The 27,000-nt window shown below is 39.4% G+C and overlaps 1 protein-coding gene across 1 annotated transcript; it reads right to left on the reverse strand.

Moving 5' to 3' along the window:
* Positions 1-1,285: 1,285 nt before the first annotated feature.
* On the reverse strand, positions 1,286-9,566 carry LOC124288417 (A disintegrin and metalloproteinase with thrombospondin motifs 9-like). Its single transcript, XM_046724936.1, has 5 exons — positions 9,404-9,566; positions 3,197-3,480; positions 2,601-2,765; positions 2,042-2,299; positions 1,286-1,917 (listed from the first exon to the last, which is right to left on the reverse strand). The coding sequence occupies exons 1-4, from the start codon at positions 9,531-9,533 to the stop codon at positions 2,141-2,143; spliced, it is 738 nt and encodes a 245-aa protein (XP_046580892.1). The 5' UTR covers positions 9,534-9,566; the 3' UTR covers positions 1,286-1,917; positions 2,042-2,140.
* Positions 9,567-27,000: the final 17,434 nt, after the last annotated feature.

Here is a 27,000-nt window from a genome sequence, read left to right on the forward strand (position 1 = left end):
CAGTTGATGCACTTTTTGACAGTACTGTTACAATCTTCTGTTGTGTGTGTCTTTTCACCACAGTGAGCACACACAACAGACAATGTACAGGTATTTACGCCGTGGCCAAACTTTTGACATTTAAAGCACCTGAGAGGGTTTGGAATGTAAGTCTCCACATTGAGGTTACAATAACCTGCCTTGAGAGATTTTGGAGCAATGGGTAAAGAAAAAGAAAACAGATACGTATTGGTTTTGATGGTTGTATCGTTTTACGTGTAGAAAAACGTTTCACATAGAGTACACCCTGATCCTTCATTTCGGAAACGATATCTAGTTCCGACATGTCAGCCAGTAATCGCTCACGATCTCTTACGATTCCCTTGCTCGTGTTAAGGGTCTTGTGAGCCGTAACGGTGACGGAATGCCGACAAAAGTTTCAGTGTTCAGTAGGTTGTTTGATTGGTGCCTCTTGCCACACTCAATTAACAACGCACCAGAACGTAATCTTTAACATTCTTCACATCGCCAGCAATGCCTTGGATACCTTTAGACACAGCAAAAGGATTTAATTTTAATGGTGTATCATCTTTGGTCTGAATTACAACAAAACGTGGCCAGTAATCAGTTTGTTTGGGCAGTCTAAGTTCGTTGTCAACAGGGTCATTGTCAAGAGGACGTTTGGTTTTTTTGTTTGGAGTTTGATAAGCCATGGTTAGTTTTTAATGGTTCATCATCCGAGCTCCCCACCCACCACGGAGTATCACAAGGACAATGCTAAACACAAGTGGATCTCCAACTTGTAGCACCAAGGATACTCGGATGATATACTCAAGCAGAAAAACTAAAAGATTAATTTTTCTACCAGATTGGCCCATGAGCCACCGCCTTCTGGGTATAGTACTCTAGGCAAATTACAAAAGTGAAATATTTACAAATTCAAAAACATAAACATGAAGCCAAGTCAATTCAGAAAACATTTTCTAAAGTGTCTAAAACGTGTGTATCAAAATATACATACACAGGGCTTGGCATGACCAGCCGATTGATAGAACCGGGCCAGTTCTACCACCCGTCTAGGTGAAGTCAGGGCCGAAGTGGTGTGTTGGGCAAAGGAACACTGTTCCTGGAACCAGTGCCCTCAACCACCAGAATCCCTTCCTCCACCGACACAGGGGCGCAACCCACGGCAAACGGGTTGGTGGACCAAAATATCCCCCCCGGGTCCACAACGGGGGGTTGAAAGGCGCTTAGCGTGACCCAGCACCCACCACGAGGAGGTGGCCTTTCATGGGTGCCCCGAGAAGTTAAAGCCAATATATAACACAAAGTATGCCACATGAAATCAGGCGACGTGACATCCAATAGTGTGCTGAGCAAATCACCAGTTAGACTGGATTCTATGTAAAGCCACGAGGGACTCAAATACCACGGCCATAAAAATCAATTTCCTTTTTGCTGAAGCAAGGGACAATAAACAAAATCACTTCTCGCATGATTGTAAGCACTTGTTGACTGAATACATAAATACGGATATCAGACTGTACAAATAACATAAAGCCTACTGGGAAAGACACCATTGTATTTGTAGGAAGTGGAAGAGAAAACTACTTTGAGTTTGTCAGAATTCAATGACAATGAATACATGAGTGTTCATTAGTGATGACAGCATAGCAAGCATCAGTTTGATTTGTTCTCCTTTTTGATTAGCATTAGGGTGCTGAAAACCTATTCTGAGAGAGCAAGGCAGATAATTCTATTGACATATACGGTCTTTATTGCAAATAGTGCTGAGTTTTCGCCTCAAAACTAAAACCGATGTTAAGCGGATATAGTCGCACTTCTCCAATGTCATCTGAACATGTCTGTGTTTGTGGGAACTGCTTTTAAGGCTAATACCTGACTGTGTTTTATACATGTCTGTAGAATGAATGACTACTACATTGTTCTATCTAATTTCACTTGGCAATAACTGAAAAGAAAATGGAGACTTGCGTGGATTTTGTTTTATTTATATACAATATTATACGGATGTAAACTGCGAATTATGTGGTTATGTTACATGTATTTCGGTTGAAGAACATCATCAATCGCAAAAACATCCTCCAGTTTTTACTGTTCACATATTGGGGCTTCATCAACACAACCTTCCACACCAGGTCTATGGCTGAATATCCTGACTGTTTGGGTAGAGGACCATGTCTCCAATAGGATCACATCCCGCACACCAGCCTCCACATACCAGATCAATGACAGCACCATCTTGTGACCGGGTAACACTGTACACTTTGGACCCGTATCCGTCTCCAGTCCACCCGAGCTGGATATGAAAATATGCATCACAATGCATTTTACATGACAAGCCTATACTATAATGAAGCATGACCATAATTGTATGATTACAGCAATCATGGTTTTGTTAAAAGAACAGATACTACGTTCAAAATATGGTAAATTTACATTTTACTTTGAAAGTTTTGGGACTTACGTACCCTCTCAGGAGGTCGTTGTGATAACACATATGTATATTCTTGGAATGTTATGAATAGTACATTTCAGTACACATACACACATACACGCACACGCCAGTACATATAATGCTTGCGTGCTGAATCACTTACATCAGAGGCAAACTTCATCCCAGTCCCCAGTGTGTCGATGTGAAAGGTCCCCACTCGTTTGCAGTGTCCCTTATATGAGTAACAATCCTCTGCTCTACCAAACTGATGTGGCTCCGTCTTGGTCCCGCTGGTAAAGGTGATGTCAGTTTTCACAACAGTCATTGTCTGAAGCACGGAATTGTACCACTTTGTCAGGAAATATTTCCACAAACTAATAACATACCCTACAAACTTGATTGTGTACATTTTTAAGAGAGCATCGGTTATCGTCTCTCAAATTGGTATAACACTACCTGGGTATAATACTGACACAGTAAGGGACAGAATAGATTTGTGGCACGCTTACCGATGCACCGTATCTACACATGTCTCAATTATATATATAATTACTGCGAAACACACGTAAATGAAATCAACGATTATCTGCTGGCCAGACACACTGGTGTTTGTTAACAGAATTGAACAGGTTAAATTGTACACACTCCTAAACTGTTTTGGAAGGGGAAAGAGACGTTTGTAAAAATAAGGACGTCATGTGTATTGTGATAGAGAAAACATTGTTTTGATTTGAGATCTAAATTGAAATGTGCATTTACCGACGGTAGAATTCTGATCTTCTGATACACTGTTACTCCATCTTTGCCAACAGCAACTGCCGGTAAATATGACACCTCATTTCCACAGTTACCATTCGACCTTTTAGGATAGTTTCCGACGTTCTCGTTTGGCAGTGTGACATACTCCAGCTGGTGTGTGTCATTCATCAAGCAGTAAACCTTCACTGACATTCCCCTGAACTGAGGAGCTGAAGGCATGATGGTATACTCTCCACTGTGAGCAGCTGGGTTGTCCTTCCTGATCTCTGAACATGTCGCAGGATCTGTAAATGTGGCACAACCGGAGCATTTGAAGTAACAATATTGGACTCTGTCACATAGCTTCTAAAATAACGAATTACAAAAATTTATTTTATTTACAATAAGAATTACATTTTCGTTCTTGTCAATATTCGTTTATATTTCAACTTCAGCAGGACAGAACGTATTATTGTCCAAAGTCGAAAGGATAAATAACCTTTATTATCAGGAATTTCTACTAAATTCCTTTGTACTCGACTAATTATGTTGTACGGTTCCAGCAATACCATCAATAAGCGTCGAGGAATAACTATCAAATGGTATTGTCGGCAGTGTATGGTATTTTTTTAAATGTAAAATACCAATAAAAATCAAAATTTCCCTTACAAACGTTATGATTGTATCAAATTGTTACTGGTAAAGTTATTGTCCCGGTGAGAGGAATACAATCGCCAAAAGCCGAACGGATCCATGCAGGTAGCAAAACAACCTTAAGTACCCATGGTCCCAACAGTTTTAGATATACAGACTAGTTTTACACCTCTACTTCTGATCTTCGTATTCTTCAATTCTGACAAGGGATTGTTTCATTTGTAATCCTATTTCATTCAAAGTATGTTCACACCATGCATTTTTAATTTCAGAATATATGTTCGTTAATGCTTGGCTGAATAATAATACAATCGCCAACGGCCGAAGGGATGGTGAAAATCGAGATGGGATCCATGCCGGTAGCAAAAGTACTTTAAGTACCCGTGGTGACAAGTATAGTTATATTACTTCAAACATCTAAAACAGTTTTAGATTTACATAGTTGTTTTACAACTTAAACTCCGATTTTCTTATTTCTCAATTCTGACATGGAATTGTTGCATTGGTAATCTTGTGAATGAAATTGTGCACTTGAACCAGAAAAAGGCTTGGTTAAACAGTCATTCGAATTGAGGTGAGGTGAGGTGAGGTGAAATTGGGTTTTACGTCGTGCTTGAGAATACTTCGATCATATGACGACGTGCATGCGTGTGTATGTGTATGTGCGGCTGCTTGTACTAGCCCAGACTTAAGTTGTTTTTTAGTGCTAGCCCACCGAGATACCATGCCGCAGTGAAGCATGAATACCCCACTCAGACACATTATACTGACTCAGAGACGACCAGCCCTTGTTGTACCCATTAATGCCGAGCGCCAGGCAGGGACCAGCAAGTATTTTAACGTCTTTTGGAATGACGTTGTCGGGGATCGAGCCCGCGACCCGCTCTCCGGGCAGACGCCCTAACCACTACACAATGGAGGCGGTCCATTGTAGGAAGCATGACATATACTGGATAATCATCGCCGGCAATGTCTATATTGAAAGGTTTGCAACAAGACGCATATCATTTCCAAAAATAAGAATGTGATGAATATATGTGTTTTGAAACTAAAACTCATGTTCATGAATGCAGACCTGTTCTCGTCGCTAATGCCTGAAATAATGCCGATGTGACGTAAAGCCCAACTCAATCAATCAATCAAATCCACTCAATGCACACTTCAAAAGTATAGAGTCCAAAGTATGGTGATCTACCTTCAGTTGTTGGCAATATATAACCTGTTTTTATATTGTATTGTTATTTATCGTTTATACGTTTTAGATTTAATTACTAGTTTGAAATATATATCTGTGATAGTTTAGTTGTTTTAATATGTCCTTTCAATTACTATAAATCTATAATTTAATTTAGTCATGATATGGCTGAAATATTGCCGATGTGACATAACATACTAACTCACTCATTCAGAAGTATAGAAACACTATTATTCATCATTCTGGACAAGTTCCATTTGAACATTGTCGACGGAAATGAGTGAGTGAGTGAGTGAGTGAGTGAGTTAAGATTTAAAGTCACATCGGCAATATTTCAGCCATATCGTGACTAAAACTAGTTCTAAATTCATAATACATACATATAATATATACAACCCTGCCAACGAAGGACAGTAAAACCACTAGATTATCACAGATTGAGTTAAAACTAGCTAGCATATATCTTTAAAAGTAGAACATTATTTTTAGACAATACAATGAAAAAATGGCCTACTGATCGCCAACAACTGAAGGTAGATCACCATACAAGGGACCATGGGGACTTAAGTACCTTTGCTACTTGCATGGACCCTAGTTGGATTTACACCATTCCTTCAGCCGCTGGCGATTGTAGGAAAAGTTTAGCCGAATTTTAAAGGAACAAATATACTACGTTTAAAAATCGGGTAAGCACAAATTTAACTTTCAAAGTTTTGGGACTTATGTACCCTCCCAGGAGGACAATAATTTTACGATACGTTAACCCCCTTCGAGGATACAGCCACTAATAATCGCAGTTGCAAATTTATACTACCATGTTTAAAATACCATTTATCTATTTCGACGGAAATGTCAGATGGATAGAGCTACAGATATGGTTCGGTCACGATCCATTCCTGCGTGTTGTGCGTCAAACATAGAAACACTATTTGGCTTTTATGGCAACGCTTTTGACAAAACAATCAAGAAACGACCCCTCGTCAAGACCGAGAGTGACACTGATTGCGTTTGTTGTTTGTGAGTGACAATACCGTTTGCCCTTGAGTGAGCATTTTAGCGTCTATTCGGTCTTGGGCACATAATACTTTTTTCCTGATGATAGAAATCAATTGCAAAGTCAGTAGTGGTGGAATGAAGAAGATTTCACAAAACAAAGATATCATTCTTGCAAAAGTCTGATCGAAAGATCATCAAAGCACAAATCAGTGTCAGTGCACTAACTGCAATGGAAAGCATTTCTCCTCATCCAGAACATATCCATGGTTCGAACGAGGATAACACATCCTAAGATAAATATGTATGTCCTTACTTGAAGTCAATAATAATAGTTCGTACGCCATCTGATGTTTGTTTGTCAGCAATATTTCAGCTTTTTGCGTGAGTGAGTTAAAATTAATCCTCAATATTTCAGAAATATTGTGTTCTCCATCTGAAACCCCTACCACAGAGCACTGAATTCTGATTTCTTCCCCGACTTCAATAAATACAGTTGCCAAAACCTCTATCATGTCAATCATCAGTATCAAAGTTACAAATCAACTGATACTTCATGAAGTTGTTCTGATGTGCCAAAAACAGATAAACAGGTATATGTCATTTTCCCAGACAGACAAGTGCCGTCACATCTGAACCATTTGCTGGTGGCTCAAAGAGGGTTAACATATTGTAAAGATTTTGTCCCCTAAGATTGTATTTAAGACCATGTCTTTCAATGTAAAGCACGTGTTTTATCGAATACACTCTTCATAAAATAGAAACGTATAGGTGATTTTTAGGATATTGGATACTTGTAGCTGCGGATTAAACTATACATATATGCTATTTCTTTTCAAAACGGCATCTTTGTGTGATTGTACACAGTTTCAGTGCCAATGTGAACTTTTTTCCCTTGTTTTAAAAAAGCGTTTGAAGAAATATTCACCAAAACGTCACAAACAAGAAGACAAAGTCATCAATATCCCCAGCAATTGCAAAATACTCTTCATGATTATGTCTACGAGTTATGATTATGTCAAATATTTAGGTGTGTATATAGAAAAGTGGAAGGAGAGTATTGAAAGGTTTTGAAAGTTCTGCTCCAGAAAGGAGCACTGTCACCAATTTCATTCTATGTCAAACTTGTTGGCATGGAAATGCCAAAAATATTTTATTCAGAATTCCAAAACTACCAAAAGGCACCAGTACACCACCAGATCTATCTATGTGCCAAGTTTGGTGAAGAAATAGTGAATGGTTTTAGAGTTCTGCTACGGAAAAGAGCACAACCACCAATTTCAGTCTTAGTCAAACTTGTTGCCATGGAAACGCCAAAAATATTTTATTCAGAATTCCAAAACTACCAAAAGGCACAAGAACACCACCAGATCTATCTATGTGCCAAGTTTGGTGAAGAAATAGTGAACACTTTTAGAGTTCAGCTCCGGAAAAGAGCACTACCACAATTTCAGGCTAAGTGAAAATTGCTGCCATGGAAACGCCAAAAATATTTTATTCAGAATTCCAAAACTACCAAAAGGCACAAGTACACCACCAGATCCATGTATGTGCCAAGTTTGGTGAAGTAATATTGAACGGTTTTAGAGTTCTGCTTCGGAAAAGACAAATTTGCACGTACCACCAATTCCAGGCTAAGTGAAACTTGTTGCCATGGAAATGCCAAAATTATTTTATTCAGAATTCCAAAACTACCAAAAGGCACCACTACACCACCAGATCTATCTATGTGCTAAGTTTGGTGATGAAATAGTGAACGGTTTTAGAGTTCTGCTCCGGAAAAGAGCACTACCACCAATTTCAGTCAAAGTCGACCTTTTTGCCATGGAAACGCCAAAAATATTTAATTCAGAATTCCAAAACTACCAAAAGGCACCAGTACACCACCAGATCCATGTATGTGCCAAGTTTGGTGAAGACATATTGAACGGTTTTAGAGTTCTGCTCCGGAAAAGACAAATGTGCACGGACGGACGGACGGTGGGAGTCCATTTTAATACCCCCCGCAAAACGTGTTGCGGGGGATAAAAAAACCCATGCAAAGCAAAATGGAGGCGCAAGAGAGAGGAAAAGCATACAGTACTGTTCACTATGAAAAAGGCAAAGGTTGTGTTTAATTTTGTCTTTCAATTTTGCCTGGAAAGGAGGAAATCATCATGCCCCGACTGTGTGCCGCAAGTCGAAACATCGACATCGGCCGCCTAAGAAGCTGGGGCGTCGCAGTTGCCTGACATTTCAACGTTCACCAGAGCACCACATCTCTCCTTTGGGATCGTTTCCTGCAGACCAATTCCGCCAAGATCGTCCGAGAAGCGGCCGTCCAGGAGTTATCTCCCAAGCCCCCGACCGCTACATCAAGGTTGCTCACTTGCGAATCAGCTTGACTGCACATCCTTGACTGCACATCCCATCCCTGGTTTGAGAAACTATCTGGAATCGATTGCGTGAAGTGGAGATTCGACCACGAAGGCCAGTTGTCGCCCCTGTTTTGAGAGACATCGGCGCAATGGCATGCAGTGATGTCGTCGAGTCCGGAACTGGAACCTTAGAAACTGGAGGCAAGTCTGGTTCAGTGATGAATACCGATGTCTTCTTCACAGGCGAGATGGAAGCATGTTATCTTGTGGAGTCAAGTAAACAGGTTCAATAAAGGCTGTTGTTGTGTGGGCAGACTCTTTGTCTATAGACGCGTGAATTTTCACCTTTATTACCATTGAAATTACGTGAAATAATTGCTCTTAAACTAACGCAATACATTCTTTTTCAAGTGGCTTATGCATTTCTTTTTCTTTTTTTAAGACTGTATGCTTTATTTTATTCTAATACTGGGTCTTCAGTATCTACCTTCAGTTGTTGGGTATTGTCCTGATTAGTGACGTTTACAATTTAGATGCTAGTTTTAAATCTATATCTGTTATATTCTACTTGTTTTGGTTTTCTTTGTCGACATAACTTGCTGTTTCACTTTACTTATCAAAGTATGACCTGTTTTAGTCACAATATGGCTGAGATATTGCCTATGTAATGTAAAATCAGGTTGCTATTGAACATTCTAAAACCTCATGCATAATGTACATTCTTCTGTCAAATCTTATGTGAAGGTTGGTAATGGTAAAACGGAAATGTTCTCAGTACGCTCAGGTGTACAACAAGGATGCATTTCAAGGTCGAATTTTAATCATTCATTTCGTTCATTGAAGTTACTGAATAAAAATGTAGATATCTTACAAACATTGCGTGTGCATATCACCAGATATTGATGATATTGTGATGATGCTACTTGCAGATGATGTAGATATATTGTCATATACAGTCGTGCGCCTTTAACAAAAGCTGAACGTTTTGCAACAATTTTGTTTAACGTGATGATTAAGAGTATACAGTACCTTCTTTGGTGTCGATGAAAGTGTGATACAAACCACTGCCTGGGTTAATGACACCACCAGATACTGCATCTGTGTGTCGTGTGATGCATAAGCGACTTCCGTCTGAATACTGGAACTCTTTGCATGACATTCGTGAACACAGAATGGCACAGGTTATAGGCCCAAATACTTCCTGGACTTGAAGATGTTGGGGGTCGTCTAAAGTGGCTGGAGCTCCAATGCCGGTCTTTCTATAATTAGAATGTTTGAAAGTGTATGCCATTGATATACCAGTAACCAAGAAAATGGTCCCGAACAACGTTGTATCCATCTGCATTTTGAAAGACGTTCCAGTCAAGCCAGTCACACAAACTGAAGGGTCTTCCTGTTCTATGCAGTTACGTTAGAATTTTCAGACAGTTACTAGATGTTCACAAGGCAGATACGATTCACACTAAAACGTCGCGTCTATGTTGTATGGCTGAGATAGGATACCATTGAAATGCCGATCAATAAGAATGCTCCACGTAGCTCGATTTGTTTTACTTTTGTTTGCTTTGTATTGCACATTATTCATGATGCTCACAACAAACTGGTTTTCATTGATTTTGATGTTCTGCCACACAACACCTGGGAGTTTTCCGTACATTTTAGCTATTCACTTTCATTTTAAATGCTACTGAAATACAAATAACCGCGGCGGGTTCCCTAAAGCAGGTAATACCAACCTGCATTCTCAGAAGGTCCATGTAGCTCCAGGCAAGCAAACAGGGCCCTGCTATCCTTTCAGTTGCGACAGAACAAAATTTGGTCTCAAGAGTAAAAGTTCATGCATTTGAAATAGGCAGATACAGACTACAACAAAATATACAGACTTGATCAATAGCGCTGCTAAACGTAACCCGTTCTGATGATGCGTACCGAAAAACTGTTTCATTTATTTTAAACGTTTGTCACAACAACCGAGTAGTTTTAATACACTTAAGCTATTTACGTAAATTGTCTGTTGTAAAGATGTCCGTTCCAGTAGCAGCACAGAGGTCAATGTTGAAACATCATACCTCAGTCAGGATCACCCGAATCCTCTTTGCTGCATGGTATATTTTAAACAAAATAAAAATAATTGTCAAGCTTACATCTCAAGAACACTGATATGAGACTCCCGGTTGTTTTGGTACTTCCTGATCTCTTGTCGCAGATCGCCAACGGGAGCAAGGAACTTCTGACACTCTGTAATGCAGAAGGCTGCAGAGTTGGGGAGCCTTCATATTCTCCGGAAAGTTCAAAGCGCACACGACCTAATGGACATTATTACCCCAAGATAATGACTAAACCTTTATTGTTAGTGGCTGTACCTTCAAATGGGTTACAAAAGCGTTAAACAATTGTTCTCAGGAGAAGGTCCCGAAGTCTCATACCATTGATAGTACCGGTCATACTCTGTGATTCTAATAGTGGAATTTGGGTTATGTTTACCTACATGGCGTCACTTTCTACAAATCGACGGTAGCTCGAGGAATGTTGCAATCCCAGTTGGGATACCATGCACGTAGCAGAAGAAACGTCAGCCGAAATGTTCCTTTATATGGTGGCCTAGGTGTTGCTTCTGGTGATCTATAGTCCTATTTAAGTGGTCATTTAGTCATATCTTGCTGCTTAACCACTAATTTTAGACCTATATCTTTGATCGTCTACATATTTTACTGTCCCTTGTTGACAGGTTTCATTTTGAAATGTATTATTTGAAACTATCGTATAACTGTATAACTTGATCAAGTCACACTATTACTGAAATTAAGTTAAATTCAACTCACTTACTCACTCACTCATTGTAATACATTTTAAAACGATACTGACTGCATTTATCACAAATACGTCACACATTGCACGACGTACCTGGACTGTTCTTGTGAAGAGCGTATACTTTCTCCTTAAGGCTTCCCCATCGTTCTTGGCAACAGAGTAGGTGCACACTGATACGACGAAGCAACGGTTTACCAGCTTTGAATGTCGCCACCTCTTTCCACATGGGTTACCATGGAAAGTCAGATTTGAAAGTATGTGAATTAAGTCCTAGGACAGCAATATTCCAGCATTTTGTCACTGGCAGTGTATGAAACACATCAGATACAAGTTCACAATAGCCAAATAAAATATCCTATGATCCGATTTATGTATTGAATGCAACAATAGTTTCTTTTAGTTTTTAGTCTCACCTGTCTGGGAATGCCTTTGGGTATCTCCTGGAAGGTCTAGAATACATGAGTGAGTGAGTGAGTGAGTTAATATTTAACGTCACATCGGCAATATTTCAGCCATATCGTGACGAGAACAGTTGACATTTAAATAGAATACATATACAGATATTAGAAAAACCTGCCGACGAAGGACAGTAAAACAACTAGAATATCACAGATATACATGTAAAACTAGTAATTAAATCTAAAACATTTTACCTTTAGGGGACAGCACAATATAAAAATAGGCAATAGATCGCCAACAACTGAAGGTAGATCACCATACTAGGGACCATGGGGACTTACATTACTTTTGCTACCTGCATGGACCCTAGCTGGATTTACACCATCCCTTCAGCTGCTGGCGATTGGAAGAAATGTTAGCCAAAATTAAAAGAACAAGAATACTACGTTTAAAATCCTGGCAAGTTTGAATTGTCTTTGAATGTTTTGGGACTTACGTACCCTCTCAGGAGGACAATAATTTTACGCTACGTCAACCCCCTTTAAGGGTACAGCCACTAACAATCTCAGTTACTAATAGAAACTACCAACAATATAATATTTAACTATTTACAAATCAGTCCACAAATCTAATTCTTTTAAAAATTCAACTATTAAATGAAAATTAACATTATAAAAAGATCCTTCAATGTCTTGACATTAAAATACTTATCCTTGTGACGGAATATTCAACACAGTCAAGCAGGACATGCTTGACTGTGATTCTTTCATCACAAGGGATGCAAAACTCAGGAGGATCTTCGCCTTTCAGTAAATATTGGTGAGTATATCTAGTGTGTGGCCAATGCGACATCGTCGCATAATGACCTCTTCAAATCTGGACTGACAACCCAAGTAAGTGTAACCGATATAGGGTTTTATTGCATGTAATTTATTGATACCTACTTGGGTGTCCCACTTCTTTTGCATCAGATCACGGATATAAGATCTTATAGCAGCTTTGTAATCAGAGTATGGGATGATAAGTGGTGTCACAGATTTGTTAAGGGCTACCTTAGCAGCAAGATCAGCCATTGTGTTCCCAGAAATGCCAACGTGGCTGGGTAACCAACAAAAGACGATGTCGCCTTGGCCAGTAGCAAGTTCATTGTACAATTCAATAATTTCTAATAAAAGTGGATGTTTGCAAGAAAGATTTTTAATAGCCTGAAGACACGAAGAGAATCTGAAAAGATGATATATTGTTTATATTTACGGTGTTTATAAATATATTTAAGAGCTGTTAGTATTGCGTTTTAGCTTCTGCTGTGAAAATTGAACTGTCATTGGGTAATCTGGAAGAGATTGTTTTGGACCCAATGACAGTGGCACAACTAACCGCGCCACCATCCTTGGACCCATCTGTGAATAAGGATTTATATGTATTATATTTACTTTTTAATTGATTATATTCTTGTTTATACTGTAGATCATTAGTTTCTGATTTTTTAAATTTAGTGAGTGTTAGGTCCACTTGTGGCCTAACCAATTATAAGGAGGAGAAAGAAAGAAGGCGGGAAGGAGCTATATTTTCTAGCTCAATGCCGGCAGCAGACAGGAATGGCTTAATTCTGTGCCCAAGAGGCGGAACAAGAGAAGGTTTTTTGTTGTATAAATCCTCATAGAGGGGATTGAAAACACAGCTAAATGCAGGGTTAGACTCGCTAGAATATAGTTTAGTAATGTATTGTAAAGACAATTTTATACGACGTTGTGTAAGAGAAGGCTCATCTGCTTCAACGTATAGACTATCAACTGGAGAAGTTCTAAATGATCCAAGACAGAGTCTTAGACCTTGGTGGTGAACAGAATCTAGTAGTTGAAGGTTGCTGTTACAGGCTCCGCCATATACGATCGAACCATAATCAAAGTTTAGATCGTACCAATGATCGATATAGGTGGAGGAGGGTAGTTTGATCCCTCCCCACTTTGAGTTGGAAACAACTTTCAACAAATCAAGGGCCTTCAGGCATTTAGATTTAAGAGATTTAATGTGCGGCAAAAAAAGGTTAAATGGGAGTCAAAATTAGACCCAAGAACTTGGCCTCCTTCACAACTTTGATGGGAGTGCCATTTAAAAGATAGTTCTGGGTCTTCATGCGGCTTATATTTTCTACAAAAAGTGTAGACAATTAGTTTTGGACTTGGAAAATTTAAAGCCGTTCTCAAGACACCATTTATTTATTTTATTTAAACACAACTGCAATTGCCGTTCAATAGTATGCATATTTTTACCACGACAAGAAATATTAAAATCATCCACAAAAGTGATCCATCGATTGAATCGTTTAAAACCTTGGATAAACTGTTGATTTTGATACTAAATAAAGTGACAGACAAAATACTGCCTTGAGGGACACCCTGATCCTGATTATAATGATCAGACAGGGTTGAACCCACTCGGACTTGAAATTGTCTGTCTTTTAAAAACTGTGTTATAAAAGAGGCAAACGGCCTCTTAAACCGAAATCATGTAAATCCTTCAAAATGCCATGCTTCCAGGTCGTATCATAAGCTTTCTCAAGATCAAAGAAAATTGATACAGCATGTTGTTTATTTACTATAGCATTCTTAACAAAGGATTCTAAGCGTACCAAATGATCAATGGTACTACGATTTTTCCTGAAACCGCATTGAATATTTGTTATCAGGTTATTGGTTTCAAGATACCATGTTAATCTATTATTCACCATACGTTCCATGGTTTTACAGACACAGCTAGTTAAAGATATTGGTCTGTAATTCGACGGATCTGTATGATCCTTACCAGGTTTTGGAATAGGGACTACAATGGCATTATGCCATGAGGGAGGAAAATTTCAGACGTCCATATTTTGTCAAATAAGTCTAAAAGTGTGACCAGACATGGCTCAGGCAAGTGTTTCAGTAGCTGATAATGAATGTTGTCATCACCCGCTGCAGTGTCATGAGCTTGCTCAAGAGCTGTATATAGCTCATGTAATGAAAACAGTTCATTATAGTCTTCACCATTATTTGATTCGAAATTAAGTTTTGTCTTTTCCTGTTGTTTCTGATATCTCTGAAACCCAGGGACATAATTTGTTGATGAAGAATTTTTGGCAAGAGTTTCGCCAATTTTATCTGCAATTTGAGATTTGTCAGTAATTAAATTAGTACCATCTTTAAGATGGTGAACAGCAGATTTTGAACCTTTGCCTTTAATTCTTTGAACCATGTTCCATACCTTGGACATTGGCATTCGTGAGTTAATTTTGGAGACATAGTTCCTCCAAGATTGCCGTTTATTTTGTTTGAAGGTGCGGCGTGCTTTTGCATTCAGTATTTTAAATTTATTCAAGTTGTGGACAGTTGGGTGATGGCGGAAATATTTTTCTGCCTTTTTCCTCGCTTTTCTAGCATTTTTACAGTCTGCATTAAACCATGGCTTTCGTACATGTGAGGTTGTAGAGGACTTTGGTATACACTCATCAGCTATTACATTTAAAACGTCAGAAAATACCTGAATAGGATCAGCAATATCACTGAAACATTCGGGTCTTAGTTTAGATGTGCATAAAGTTTGAAATAAGGGCCAGTCTGCCTTCGAAAAATTCCATCTTGTAGAAGATGGAGAATCAGTTGGAGAAGTTTCTGATAGTATCGTTGGAAAGTGATCACTTCCACAGAGGTCGTTGTGTACTGACCAATCAAATTCATTAAGTAGATTTGAGTCTGCAAGAGACAAATCCAGAGAAGAGTAGGTGCCTGTCGCAGGATGCAGGTACGTGCTTGAATCATCATTGAATATGCACATGTCATTATTTGAGATAAAATCTTCCAGTATTTTACCTTTAGTGTTAGTATTTGTACCGCCCCAGAGTGGATTATGGCCATTAAGATCACCCATTATAATACAGGGTTTCGGAAGTTGATCACAGAGAGCTTGAAGATCAGTCAGGCGAAGTGTTGAAGAAGGCGGAATATACAGAGAGCATAATGTAAAGACAACATGAAGTGTAAGTCTCACTGCAACGGCTTGAAGATTAGTTGTAAGTGGGACAGGGCTGTGAATAATATTCTGCTTAACAAGGATTGATGATCCACCAGTGGCTCTATCACCCAGAGGTGAGAAGGAATGATATGCAACGTACTGACGTAGATTAAAAGTATCTGTCTGTTTCAGATGGGTTTCCTGCAGACAGAAAGATGATGGTGCCAGATCTTGAACTAATAAATGTAACTCATTTAAATTAGTTCTTAATCCTCTACAATTCCACTGTACTATATTTCTGGAAGACATTAACTTTTTGGTGGGTTGATTGGGGATCTACCCCTGCACTTTCTTGGAAGGCGACGAGCTATGTGCCCGAGGATGGATGTTATCAGACACATCCATATCTTCTAATGACCCAAACTTATTACATAATTTGATCTTGTCTGACCCCTTAGGGGCCTCTATTTGTGCTAGAAGTTTCTGACCTTGGTTTGACTTTTGTTTTTCCTGTTTGTTTTTCAGTTTTCTCAGGTTGAGATCAGAGGAGTGAAATAGGAGATTGTTGCTGAGAGGTTCTGCTGATCAGGAAGTGAATTTGCGGTCTGTGTTGACTGTTCAGGGGAAAAGAGTTCCGGAGTGTCCGTGCTGATCCATGTCAAGTCTGTTTGACAGGCATGTGACAAAGTAATAACTGTTGAAGTGTTTCCTTTGGGGCTGTTTCTGATGGTTTCCTGGCGATGGCTGCATAGGTTTCAGTAGTATCAGTTGACTGTGTCAACTTTTAGCTTCAGCAAAACTGATGTTATTGGTGAATTTAATTCTGTTGATCTCCATCTGTTTTTTCCAAATGGGACAATCCTTAGAAAAGGCTGAATGATTACCGTGGCAGTTTGCACATTTTTTGGAACTACTGTCACAATCTTCTGTCACATGTGTATTCTCAGCACAGTGAGCACATGTAACAGACAATGTGCAAGTGTTCACACCATGTCCATACTTTTGGCATTTAAAACACCGCAGAGGTTTGGGGATGTACAAATCAACGTTAACATTACAGTAACCTGCTCTGATTGATTTTGGATTCAGCTTTAAGGGAGTCTGATCAAGAGTCTCAAGAATCAGAAAACGTGGCCAGTAATCAATGGATTTCGAGGGTCGTTGTTCGTTGTCATCATTGTCGAGTAGACGTTTCGTTTTTTTGTTTGGGGTTTGGTATTCCATGTTGAGTTTATTTTGATTCGTCATCCGGGGTCCCCACCCACCACGGAGTATCACTAGGACAATGCTAAAAACAGGCGGGTTTCCAGCCTGCAGCACCAAGGATACCCGGATGATATACTCAAGCAGAATAATCAACAAGTGAGTTATTCCACCAGATTGGCCCATGAGCCACTGCCTTCTGGACATAGGACTCAAGGCAAATTACGAAATTGGAGTTGAACAATCAAGATTCAAATATATTTTAATGAAGCTAAGACAACTGACAAAGTTTTAAAGAATTTCAAATTTGGTGCAACAAAATGTACATGTACAGGGCTTAGCATGACCAGCCGATTGATAGAACCGGGCCAGTTCTACCACCCGTCTAGGTGAAGTAAAGGTCGAAGTGGTGTATTGGGCAAAGGAACGCTGTTCCTGGAGCCCTTGCCCTCAACCACCAGACTCCCGTCCTCCACCGACACAGGGGCGCAACCCACGGCAAACGGGTTGGTGGACCAAAATATCCCCCCCCGGGTCCACAACGGGGGGTTGAAAGGCGCTTACTAGAATACATGAGAAACGTCAGGCTTTAGAATAAAATGCTTTTCCATTGAAGATATGCGTCACCACAAACAGGTCTTTGAAATATATCAATCTCTTTGTCGTCTCCGTTGTAAATGTTTTATATCATTTGGGGAGTTTTCCTTGTACAGTCAGGCTTGGTTTGAGAATGAAGGCATCTCCCGAGAAGTTAAAGCAAATATATATACAAAGTGTACCACATTGAATCAGACGTGACATCCAATAGTGTGGGAAGTAAATCATCAGTTAGACTGAACAATGATTCTGGGTAAAGCCACGGGGGACTCCTAACAAAAATACGACGGTCATTTAGAACCAATTTCCTTTTTCTGAAGCAGGGGACAATAAACAAAATCACCTCTTCTCGCCCGATTGTGAGCACTTGTTGACTGAATACATAAATACGGATAGAGTTGAGTTGTTGAGTTGAGTTGGGCTTTACGTCACATCGGCATTATTCCAGCCATATAGTGACGAGATCAAGTTTCCATTCATTACCATTTTAAGTTCAAGGTCCAAAAGAGTTATATTTTAAAAACATATATATTCATTACATTTCTATTTCAAAACAGAAAATTTCATAGCACCATATACAAAAGCAAGCAATTTGTTATTCTCTTTACAAAGTTACAATTACGGGTACAGGTCAATTTCCCTGAGGTAGTTTACTATCAAATACTCGCTCACGCGGGAAAACAGATCTTTCAGATTTCTCGCTTCATAATGTGCATCCCTTGCAGTCGAAAAGCCCACACAGTCAAGCAGAATATGCTTGATGGTGAACACTTCATCGCAAATGGGAGGTCCATCCCCATCCGTTTTCAGCAGATAGTCATGAGTAAACCGACTGTGGCTAATACGACATCGTCGTACAATTACCTCATTACGTCTTGACTGACAACACAAGTAGGAAAAACAATTGTTGGGTTCAATTCATGAAGTTTATTTCTTCCAACTTAGGTGTCCCACCTTTTTTGCATATGGTCCCGAGTATAACTGTTGATAGTGGGTTTGAATCACTGTACGGGATCAGCAGTGGAGATAAGGGCTTGTCAAGAGCTGCTTTAGCTTCAGCATCGGCCCTGCTATGCCTACGTGACCCGGCAGCCAGCTGAGGATGATGTCACTTTGGCCAGTAGACAGATCGTTGTAAAGTTCTGAAATGTCCAGGATGATAGGGTGACTTGAAATAACTTTACGAAGTGCTTGACGGCAAGACAATGAATCTGTAAAAATGATGAAGTTTTTGGAATGGTTCTGTTGTTTAATATAGGTCAGAGCTGTAAAGATAGCTTTGGCCTCAGCAGTGAAAATGGAGCTATTGTCGGGAATTCTAGAGGAGACAGTCTTGGATCCAATGATTGTAGCACTGGCAACGTGGCCATCATCCTTTGATCCGTCTGTGAAAATGGACCTATGGGTGTTATACTTAGAGCGTAACTGGTTGTATTCCTGTTGGAACACCAAAGGATTTGTGTCCGACTTTTTGAGTTTGGTGAGGGTAAGATCCACTTGTGGTTTCATCATCTGCCAGGGCGGGGAAGACAGAAGCCGGTAAGGTGCTATGATATCGAGATCAATGTTAGCTGCAGATATGTGTGGTTGAATTCTGATTCCAAGTGGTGGAAATAGGCTTGGTAGATTCGGATACAGGTTTTCACTGAGACGGTTGAAAACACAATTGTATGCTGAATTGGACTCATTACGGATAGAAGAGAGTACAAATAACATAAAGTCTACTGGGACAGACACCATTGTATTTGGAGGAAGTGGGAAGGAAAACTACTTTCCGTCTGTCAGAATTCACACAGAAAATGGCAATTACAACACGAGAGTATATTAGTGATGACAGTGTGACAAGAATCAGTTCGATTTGCTGTGGAATACTTCTTCCGTCCTCTGCTTGAAAATGTCATACAAATCATATTTAAAAGACAAATCATATTTACACTTTGTTAAGATGAGATTTACAAGGCATGTACAATTTATGTAAATATTGGCAGTGGGGGATAGCTGGTATGTAGTGTTATATGAAGTTTCTGCGTCCTGTTATAGTGGCGTGTAGCATTACTGGAATTTTCCCATGAGTAAAACATCGTGTTAACAGATGACATATTCGACTTGCAATGATGGCACTCGTATAGAACAATCTCCTCGTGGTGAGAGCTGAGTAGCGCTTATAGCTTTTGCCATATATGGACCCCTCACGACCTCATTGCTAGTCGCAAGAGGCGACAAAATTGGGCAGTCTGTTTGACGTTGATTCTGGTGGATAAGTGCTCAACACAGGACTTTGACCATAACTTCATCTGGACGGTCGGTAGAACGGGTCCGGTTCTATCAGATGTCTGGCCATGCCAAGCTATGCCATGTACACAAGGTATTTTTTGCACATTTACACTAAGGGAATATTTAACTCTTTGCCATAAGTGTGTACTTTGAAACCACAAAATAACATTTTACTAATTTGCATCGATATCCCTATATGACCCCAGCGGATACTGAAAATATCAGTTGGCTTTATCCTGCCGAGAACGCTATCCATTGTATGATAAATGCTCCTCTGTCTATCAAAAAATAAACTAGTGAGTGAGTACAGTTTAACGCCACTTTTAGCAATATTCCAGCAATATCACGTCAGGGGACACCAGAAATGGCTTCACACATTGTACTCATGTGGGGAATTGAAGCCCGACCATCGGCGTGACGGTCTGTTACTTTAACCATAGGGCTACCCAACCGCCTCCAAAATAGAAAGTAATCATTACAACATTTATTAAATATGTTAAACTATAGTAGATACCGATTCGGCATGAGAAATATTGAGAATAATTATACTCAATGTTGATTTTAAAACTGAACATTACCAAACGGAATGGCCGCATGTGTAATAGGTCTGTAAATAATCGAATCTGGGCCAGACAACCCAGCGATCAACAAATGAGCATCGATTTGCACAATTAGGAACCACCCGCCTCTTACGACAAGCATGGGTTACTGAAGGTTCATATTCTAACCCGGACCTTCATGGGTACCTATAACTTGTAGTCCGATGGTATATACACTTGTAGTGAGATAACCATGATAAACACTAAACAAGGCCACTGGGTAAAGCCACAAAGGGAGACCATTAACAAATACTACAGCCTTTGAGAATCATTTTCCTTTATTTCCCAAACAGAAAACAAAGACAAAAATCGATCCTTCTCGCAAAAGTGCATTGTATGTATTTGTTGAATAATTAATACGGACAGAGTGATTGTTTAAAGTCTACTGAAAAGGCGCCACTGTATTGGAAGAAACTGAGATTGAAAGGACATTGAGCATGTGCGAGAAATGAATTCTTTAGCCCACTTGGAAAAACAATGTTGGAAATACCGGTTCAATGTGTTGTCGATTCCTGCAAATTTCTTTGTTTGTTTGTTTGCTTTGGTTAACGCCGCGGTAACAAAGGTACTGTAATATGGTGGCCTACATTCAGTTGCTGGTGATCTTCAGCCGGATTTTTATGTTGTATTGTCCATAAAAATATGTTTCATTTTTTCAGTTACATGCCTGTTTAAATTCTCTATCTGTGATAATCTAGTAATTTTACTGTCTTTTTTGTCGACAGATTTTTATGATTTACTAGTGTTTGTTATGAATTCATTATCTTTTTAAAGTCACGATATGGCTGAAATCCACGTATCACTATAACTCTTAACCCACTCACTCATTGTTTAACGTCGCTCTTTGCAATATTCCAGTAATTTCACCAGTACTAAACGAACACGGTCAGTCTTAATGCACCTGGAACGTTTTGTTGTTTTTCTTCATGCGCCTTTCTCAGAAATATTCCAGCTAGAAGTTGGTCTGTCATAATCGAATCTGGACCAGACAATCCAGGATTAACACCAGGAACACCGAATAATGCATTGGGATACGATGACATGTGTCATGCAAGTCAGCGAGTATGACCATTCGAGCCAGTTACTAGCCCCTACGACAAGCATGGGTTGCTGGAGACGAATTCTAACCCGGCTGGGCTTTTATTCAACATAAACATTGCAGCATAGATATTTTTATCAATAACACTACTGAGTCGTCTTGAAGCTAAGGAACATACCTACCTACCCATCCTTGTTTATACAAGTCGGTATTCACCGTCTAAGCAGTCATTCAATAACAAACAGGGAAATAATATTGAGTGAGTGAGTTAAGATTTAACGTCACATCGGCAATATTGCAGCCATATCGTGACGAAAACAAGCCATACAATGAAAAGTAGAAACATTTGAAAGATTAAAGCCTGTCGACGATGGACAGTAAAAAGACTAGAGAATCACAGTTATAAATATAAAACTAGCGCAAAGTTAAAATATTCCAATTAAAGAAGACAATACAATATAAAGTACGGGCTATAGAGCGCCAACAACTGAAGGTAGATCACCTTACTAAGGCCCATGGGGACTTACATTACTTTTGCTACCTGCATGGACCCTAGCTGGATTTACACCATCCCTTCAGCCATTGGCGTTGATGCTGAGATTTAGCCATACATTAAAAACACAAATATACTACGATTAAAAACCTTGTACACTTAAACTGACTTGAAATGTTTTGGGACTTACGTACCCTCTCAGGAGGACAATAATTTTACGCTATTCAACCCCCTTTGAGGGTAAAGCCACTAACAATCACAGTTACTAATTTAATTACCAATAATAAAATATTTATCTATTTACAAATCACTTAACAAATCTAATTCTTTTAAACATGCAATAATTAAATGAGAACTAACATTATAAAAAAGATCCTTCAATGTTGTGACATTAAAATACCTATCCCTTGTGATGGAATATTCAACACAGTCAAGCAAGACATGCTTGACCGTGATTCTTTCATCACAAGGGATGCAAAACGGAAGATCTTCGCCTTTCAGTAAATATTCATGAGTATATCTTCTGTGTCCAATGCGACATCGTTGCATAATGACATCTTCAAATCTGGACTGACAACCCAAGTAGGTGTAACCAATGTAGGGTTTTATTGCATGTAATTTATTAATACCTACCTGGGTATCCCACTTCTTCTGCATTAGATCGCGGATGTATGTTCTAATGCTTGCTTTATAATCAGAGTATGGAATGAGAAGTGGTGTCACAGATTTGTTGAGTGCTGCCTTGGCAGCAAGATCAGCCATTGTGTTCCCAGAAATGCCAACGTGGCTGGGTAACCAACAAAAGACGATGTCACACTGGCCAGTAGCAAGCTCATTATACAATTCAAGAATTTCTAATAAAAGTGGATGTTTGCAAGAAAGATTTTTAATCGCCTGAAGGCAAGAAAGAGAGTCAGAAAAGATTATATATTGTTTATATTTACGGTGTGAGTTTATATATTTTAAAGCTGTTAATATGGCGTTAGCTTCCGCCGTGAAAAGAGAGCTGTTATCAGGCAATCGAGATGATATTGTTCTGGACCCAATGACAGTGGCACAAGCTACAGCACCACCATCCTTGGATCCATCTGTAAATAAGGATTTATATGTATTGTATTTATTTCTTAACTGACTAAATTCTTGTTTATACTGTTATTCGTTAGTTTCTGATTTTTAAATGTGGTCAAAGTTAGGTCAACTTGGGGCCTAACCAACTGCCAAGGAGGAGAAGAAAGAAGACGGGAAGGAGCTATGGTTTCCAGCTCAATGCCGGCAGCAGAAATGAATGGTTTAATTCTGTGTCCAAGAGGCGGAACAAGAGAAGACTTTTTGTTGTGTAAATCCTCATAGAGAGGATTAAAAACACAATTAAATGCAGGATTTGACTCGTTAGAATATAGTTTAGTTACATACTGCAAGGATAATTTTATACGGCGTTGGTTAAGAGATGACTCATCAGCCTCGACGTAAAGACTGTCAATAGGAGAGGTTCTAAAAGATCCAAGACAAAGCCTTAGACCTTGGTGATGGATAGAATCAAGTAATTTAAGGTTGCTGTTACAGGCTCCACCGTATACAATGGAGCCATAATCGAGTTTTGAAGGGATGAGAGATCTGTATAGGTGTAGTAGGGTAGTTTGGTCCCCTCCACGACTTTAAACAGATCAAGTGCCTTCAGACATTTAGCTTTAAGTGACTTAATGTGTGGCAGAAAAGTTAAATGTGAATCAAAAATAAGACCCAAGAACTTGGCCTCCTTCACAACTTTGATGGGTGTGCCATTTAAAGATAGTTCAGGGTCTTTATGCGGTTTGTATTTACGGCAGAAGTGTATGCAATTAGTTTTGGACTTAGAAAATTTAAACCCGTTTTCAAGACACCATTTATGTATTTTATTTAAACACATCTGCATTTGCCGTTCAATGGTATGCATATTTTTACCACGACAAGAAATATTAAAATCATCCACAAAAAGTGATCCATCAATTGAATCGTTTAAAACCTTTGATAAACTGTTGATCTTGATACTAAACAATGTTACAGACAAAATACTGCCTTGCGGGACACCCTGATCCTGATTATAATGGTCAGACAGGGTTGAACCCACTCGGACTTGAAATTGCCTGTCATTTAAAAAGTTGGATATAAATTGAGGCAAACGGCCTCGTAATCCGAAGGCATGTAAATCCTTTAAAATCCCATGTTTCCATGTTGTGTCGTATGCTTTTTCTAAATCGAAAAAGATCGACACTGCATGCTGTTTATTAATTATGGCATTTTTCACAAAAGCTTCTAAACGCACTAAGTGATCGATGGTACTACGGTTTTTACGGAAACCACATTGTATATTAGTTATCAGGTTATTGGTTTCCAAGTACCAAACAAGTCGATTGTTGATCATGCGTTCCATGGTTTTGCAAACGCAGCTAGTTAGGGAAATTGGCATATAGTTTGAAGGATCAGTATGATCACGTCCAGGTTTAGGGATGGGCACAATTATAGCATCGCGCCACGACGAAGGAAATTTTCCAGATGTCCAAATATCATCAAAAATGGATAAGAGCGTCTCTAAACATGCTTCTGGTAAGTGCTTCAGGAGTTGATAATGTATGCTATTAGCTCCGGAAGCAGTATCATGAGCCTGATCAAGTGCAGTATGTAGCTCATGTATCGAAAAGGTTTCATTGTAGTCTTCCCCATTATCTGAATTGAAATTAATAGATTTCTTTTCCTGCTGCCTTTGATAATTTTGGAATGTAGGTACATAATTAGATGAGGAAGAATGTTTGGCCAACGTCTCACCAAGTTTATTTGCAATATCTGATTTATCAGTCAATAACTGATTCCCATCTTTGAGATGGTGAATGCTAGATTTAGAGCCCTTACCCTTGATTTTCTTGATCATATTCCACACCTTTGATATAGGTGTGCGCGAATTGATTTTTGAGACATAGTTTCGCCAAGAGTGGCGTTTATTTTGCTTGAAAGTACGACGTGCTTTAGCATTTAAAATTCTAAATTTGGCTAAATTGTGGACCATAGGATGGCGACGGACATAATGCTCAGCTTTCTTCCTTGCCTTCCTTGCCTGTTTGCATTCTTCGTTAAACCATGGCTTTCTTATGTGTGGATTGACAGAGGACTTAGGGATACACTCATTGGCTATGTTATGCAGTTCATCTGAAAAACATGTTATAGCGTCAGCAACATCAGTGAAAATTTCAGGTTTAAGTTTTTCAGCACAGAGAGATTCATATAAAGGCCAATTAGCCTTCTTAAAATTCCATCTGGATGACGGAGGAACATCAGATGGGGTTACAGGTGTTAGAATTGTAGGAAAGTGATCACTTCCACAGAGGTCGTCATGGACGGACCATTCAAATTCATTCAGGAGGTTTGAGTCAGTGAGTGACAAATCAAGATTATAATATGTACCTGTACCAGGATGTAAATAAGTATGTGAACCATCGTTATAAATGCATAAGTCATTATTTGAAATGAAATCTTCAAGTAACTTACCTTTATTGCATGTGTGTACACTGCCCCAAAGTGGGTTGTGGCCATTTAAATCGCCCATTATGATACACGGTTTTGGAAGTTGATCATAAAGTGCTTGAAGATCAGTTAGTTGAAGCGTCGACGATGGAGGAATGTAACGAGAGCACACGGTAAAACAATGTGCATAGTTATCCGAATTGCGACAGCCTGAAGATTGGTATGAATTAAAACAGGGCTGTGGATCACACCCTGTTTTACAAAAATAGAAGATCCACCAGTTGCATTTGTCCCTGGTGGAGAGAATGAATGGTAAGCATTGTACTGACGTAAATGAAAGTTGTCAGTTTCTTTTAAATACGTCTCCTGTAGACATATTGCTGACGGCTTATAATCTTGTATTAATAAGTGTAAATCATTAACATTGGTCCTGAGACCTCTGCAATTCCACTGAATTAGTGAACTGGAAATGCTCATGTTATAGGTGGATGCACGGGAGATCTATTTTTTCCCTTTTCTAGGCGACTTACTTCTGTTGCGCCGATGGGAGAGAGGAGAGACTTCCATGTCCTCCAAAGATTGAAATCTGTTATGTATCTGTACAGGGCCACGCTGACCCTTCGGTATACGATCTGAATTATCATGTTTTGTGTTATTCTTCTTCACAACAGGAGATGGTTGTGATATCAACGTTGGAGCCAATGGTGACGTTGAAACCACTGTAGGATTTTCAGTCTGGGACGAAGAAGAACATGATGATTGTTGATGACGTTTAGCAGGTATTGGAGTCGAGGACTCAAGCCACGTGTATTCAGTCTGGCAAGCAACCGAATGGCATGAAACAGGTCTAGAAACAAGAACATTTGGAACCGAGGCAGAAGCAGCGGCCGCGTAAGATGGGCCTGGTTTTTCATGAGCCAGAACATATTTCTTCGCTTCTAAAAAGGTGATATTGCGGTCATGTTTGACTTTTGAAACTTTGGACTGAAACTCCCATGTAGGGCAGTCTCTAGAAGACGATGGATGATTTCCTGAGCAGTTTACACATGAAGGAGCTTTTACGCAGAGTTTACTATCCTCACATTTGCCACCACATCGATAACAGGCAGCCGTGTTGTGGCATGACTTTGAACCATGACCATACCGTTGACATCTGTAGCACCTAAGGGGATTGGGGATGTAAGCATCCACCCTTAAATGACAGTATCCAGCTTTAAGTGAGTCTGGTCGTGATGGAAGACCGAATGTGAATAAATATGTGTTGGTCTTAATAATTGCATTGTCTCTCTTGGAAGAAAAGCGTTTAACAGCTGTAACTCCTTGTGAGCATAATTCCGAAACAATATCATCCTCATCCATGTCTGAAAGGCAACGGCCTACATCTCGGACAATGCCTTTACTGCTGTTGAGGGTCCTGTGAGGTGAAACCGTCACGGCAACATTCGCTAATGACTTTGTTGACAGTAGGATTTGTGACTGAATCTGCTTTTTGCATTCAATCAGTAGACAGCCAGAACGCAGCTTTTTAATTTCTTTTACGTCGCCAGCCAGACCTTCTATGCCTTTTGCAATGGCAAAAGGATTCAATTTCAGTGGACCATCATTCGGTGAAGACATGACTAAAAAGCGAGACCAATTATCAGGATTAACAACAATTGGAGGAGTCTCATCCTCAGACGAAACTGAATCATCAGATTCATACGATCTTTTAAGTGGGGGTGCCATG

Source organism: Haliotis rubra, unplaced genomic scaffold, assembly GCF_003918875.1.
Source record: "Haliotis rubra isolate DU_JTF1 unplaced genomic scaffold, ASM391887v1 Scf417, whole genome shotgun sequence".
NCBI lineage: Eukaryota > Metazoa > Mollusca > Gastropoda > Lepetellida > Haliotidae > Haliotis > Haliotis rubra.